This window comes from Monoraphidium neglectum (genome assembly GCF_000611645.1).
Source record: "Monoraphidium neglectum strain SAG 48.87 unplaced genomic scaffold scaffold05244, whole genome shotgun sequence".
NCBI lineage: Eukaryota > Viridiplantae > Chlorophyta > Chlorophyceae > Sphaeropleales > Selenastraceae > Monoraphidium > Monoraphidium neglectum.
Window position 1 is genome coordinate 1 of NW_014008386.1, and position 2,750 is coordinate 2,750.

General features: G+C 61.7%; 2 protein-coding genes across 2 annotated transcripts; both read left to right on the plus strand.

The window, feature by feature from the left end:
• Positions 1-9: 9 nt before the first annotated feature.
• Positions 10-474, plus strand: MNEG_15342 (hypothetical protein; the record flags this gene model as incomplete). Its single annotated transcript, XM_014036186.1, has 1 exon — positions 10-474. The coding sequence occupies one exon, from the start codon at positions 10-12 to the stop codon at positions 472-474; it is 465 nt and encodes a 154-aa protein (XP_013891640.1).
• Positions 475-1,346: 872 nt separating this feature from the next.
• On the plus strand, positions 1,347-2,491 carry MNEG_15343 (hypothetical protein; the record flags this gene model as incomplete). The annotated part of the gene is made up of 3 exons (XM_014036187.1): positions 1,347-1,467; positions 2,003-2,251; positions 2,421-2,491. 3 exons carry the CDS (start codon positions 1,347-1,349, stop codon positions 2,489-2,491), a joined length of 441 nt encoding a protein of 146 aa, XP_013891641.1.
• Positions 2,492-2,750: the final 259 nt, after the last annotated feature.

Genomic DNA, 2,750 nt, shown 5'->3' on the forward strand with positions numbered 1-2,750 from the left:
GCGCCGTTTATGGGATTCACGGTTGAGATCCAGGTGCAGAAGGTGCGCAGCAAGACCGCCGGCACGCGGGGCATCGCGGTTCTGGAGTACGACGCTGCATCCGGCCAGTACCACGAAGTCGGCCAGGGCCCCGCGGGCGGCGGCGAGGGCGCGAGCTCGGCCGGCGGCGCGTGGCGCGCGCGGGAAGGGCCGGCCGGCGGCGTAGAGGGGTGGGACGAGGAGGACGAGGGGGAGGACGGTTTGGATGGGGGTGAGGAGGAGGGGGGCACGGCCCGGGCGGATGACGACGGGCTTCTGGGGGAGCAGTGGGATGGGGAGGTGCTGGAGTTTGTGGGGCGGCGCGCCGCGGCGCTGCGGCGCGACGCGGCGCTCGCGGCGGCCGACGAGGTGCACGACCTGACACGAGCGAGGGACGGCGCGGCGGCGGCGGGCGGGGAGGAGCGCGAGGCCGACTGGACGACGGAGGACGGGTGACGCGCTGCGGCGGCGGCCTACGTGCATGGAGGACGGTCCTGAGCGGCCTGACGTGCTTGTAACGACCTTTTTCGAGGTGCTGTGGGGGCCGCTTAGTCGTCCTTTGTCACCGGCGTGGGCGGCCAGTGAGCTGCCGTGCACGTGCGCATGGACAGCCACGGCCGTACGCAGTTGTCATAAGCTCAAGCCCCCTGCACATTGGCTGGCATCACAGATTGGGTGAAAGGCAGACCGCGGCCCCATGAGCGACAAAGCCGGGTTTCGTTTCAGTTGCGTACACCTCAAGGCTTCGCCAAGCTGTGTTCCGCTTAGGCCCGTTCTGGTGACGCCGTAGTGGTGCAGTACATGTACGGCCTGTGAGCAGACGACGGGCACAAGCACAGCGCTGGGCCCCCTCGCAGCTTCGAGCAGCTTACCCTGGCCTTCTCGACCACGTAACCCTCTCCGTTTGTTGTGCTGTAGCCTGTCTCTGAAGGAGTGCTTCACCGCTGCCAGGTAAGGTCACAGACTGGGTCCTGGATGTCAGCGCGGTGCTGGCGCGTCCGCCTGTCGTGGCCCGCACACCAGGGTTTGGTCGGCATGCGTCTCTTCAATGTCCTTTCATAATTGCACCCTGCTGCAGGTGTTTCCCAGCAGCAGCATCCTGTCCCATCAGCCCCAGGGGCAGAGGTTGCTCACGCCTGAGCCACTCACCCAGTCCCCTGCAGTCTCTGCTGCAGGACGCAATGGCAGCTGATCGTGTTGAGCAGGCGATCACGCAAGTCAAGCTGGAAACTACAAAATTGAATCAAGACATTGCCAAAAGGGAGGCTGACCTCAACAATGTGAACGACCTTGAAGAGCGCAAGTTTATGCTGCTGGAGCTGGTGACAATGGAGCAGATACTTGTTGTACTTTCCCAAACGAGGCTGCTTTTGCAGCAGCAGCAGCAGCAGCAGCAGCAGCAGCAGCAGCAGCAGCAGCAGCAGCAGCAGCAGCAGCAGCAGCAGCCAGGTGAGGCTGGATTGCGCACACAGCATACGCAGGGCGTTGACATTAGCACGTGACATGCTGAGCCTCAAACTCTGCCGTGGAGTAATGCACGACCCATCTTCAAAATCCTGTTTGAAATGGGCAATGATTTGAAAAGCACCAATTTCTGCAGCACCAGCTGCGGGGGTCACATCAGCCGTGCAGTGCGTCACACCTTGCCACAAATGCCACTGTATGAGGCTAGCGCTCAGCATGTGGCCAGCGGCATGCGGGGTGCAGCTTTGACATTACTGCGAGCGTGAGCGTACATGGACGCTCTTGATATCCTGCGACAGGAGCTTGCAGGAAAGTGTGCATGAGCCGTGGCCAGCTTGCACCTGCACGTGTGGACCGCAGCTGCGGAGAGGGGAAGGGACGACGAACTGCTGAGCACCACCCCCACTTACTCCACCCCACTTGTTGAGCCACCCAACAGTGCCTATATAATACCCTCTTGCTCATCACGCTGTGTCGCAACGTCTCGCTGACTTCACCCCCTGTGTTCCACTGCACGCAGGTCCGCTTGCTGTCGATCGTCTAGACAACGTCAACTTGATCATCAAGGGGGACGGTCTTGACTTCACACTGGCGGCCATCCTGTACAAGGGAAGGCTTCACGTGTCGGTTCTGAAAAAGGTGCTGGCAGCAAAGAGGCTGGTGCTGGTGAGCATCGACGGCGCCGACCCGACCACTGACGACAAGGGCTACAGCCTGAGGGGCTTCCACGATGGACAGGACGTGATCATCAACGCTGCGCTAAAGCCGGGTGCGCATCAGGGTCCCCAAAAGATGTGGAGGGGTCGCGGCACATGCAGGCAGCATGTACTGTAGCAGCATTGGCATTGGTGCTGCGCCATGTCCCGCGGGTGCAGCTCCTCACCCAACCCCGGCTCAGGACGCGTGTCGTTGGGGTGCGCCTGTGTCACACTCTGCAGGTGTGAGGGTGGCCCACGCATACGCTTGCGCGCGGCCGCAGTGGACGCTGTGGTCCTTTTTCCAGTGGTGATGCGCTCGCAGACAATGAGTTTAAAAAAGGTGATCTCAAGGAGAAGTTCAAGCCGCGCTGGGATCAGTGCGCTCACACTGTTGTTCAACGTGTTTGGCACGGCAGCCCTGACACGCCTGATGCTGATGGTGCTAGACTGCCACGTTACGGATGATAAGTTGTGCGTGTGGTTGCCATGTGATTGCTGCCTCGCGTCCTGAAGGAGGGATTTGCGTCCCTGGCAGACGTCACATGGGGCAGCCCTCCACCGGCCCTTGTC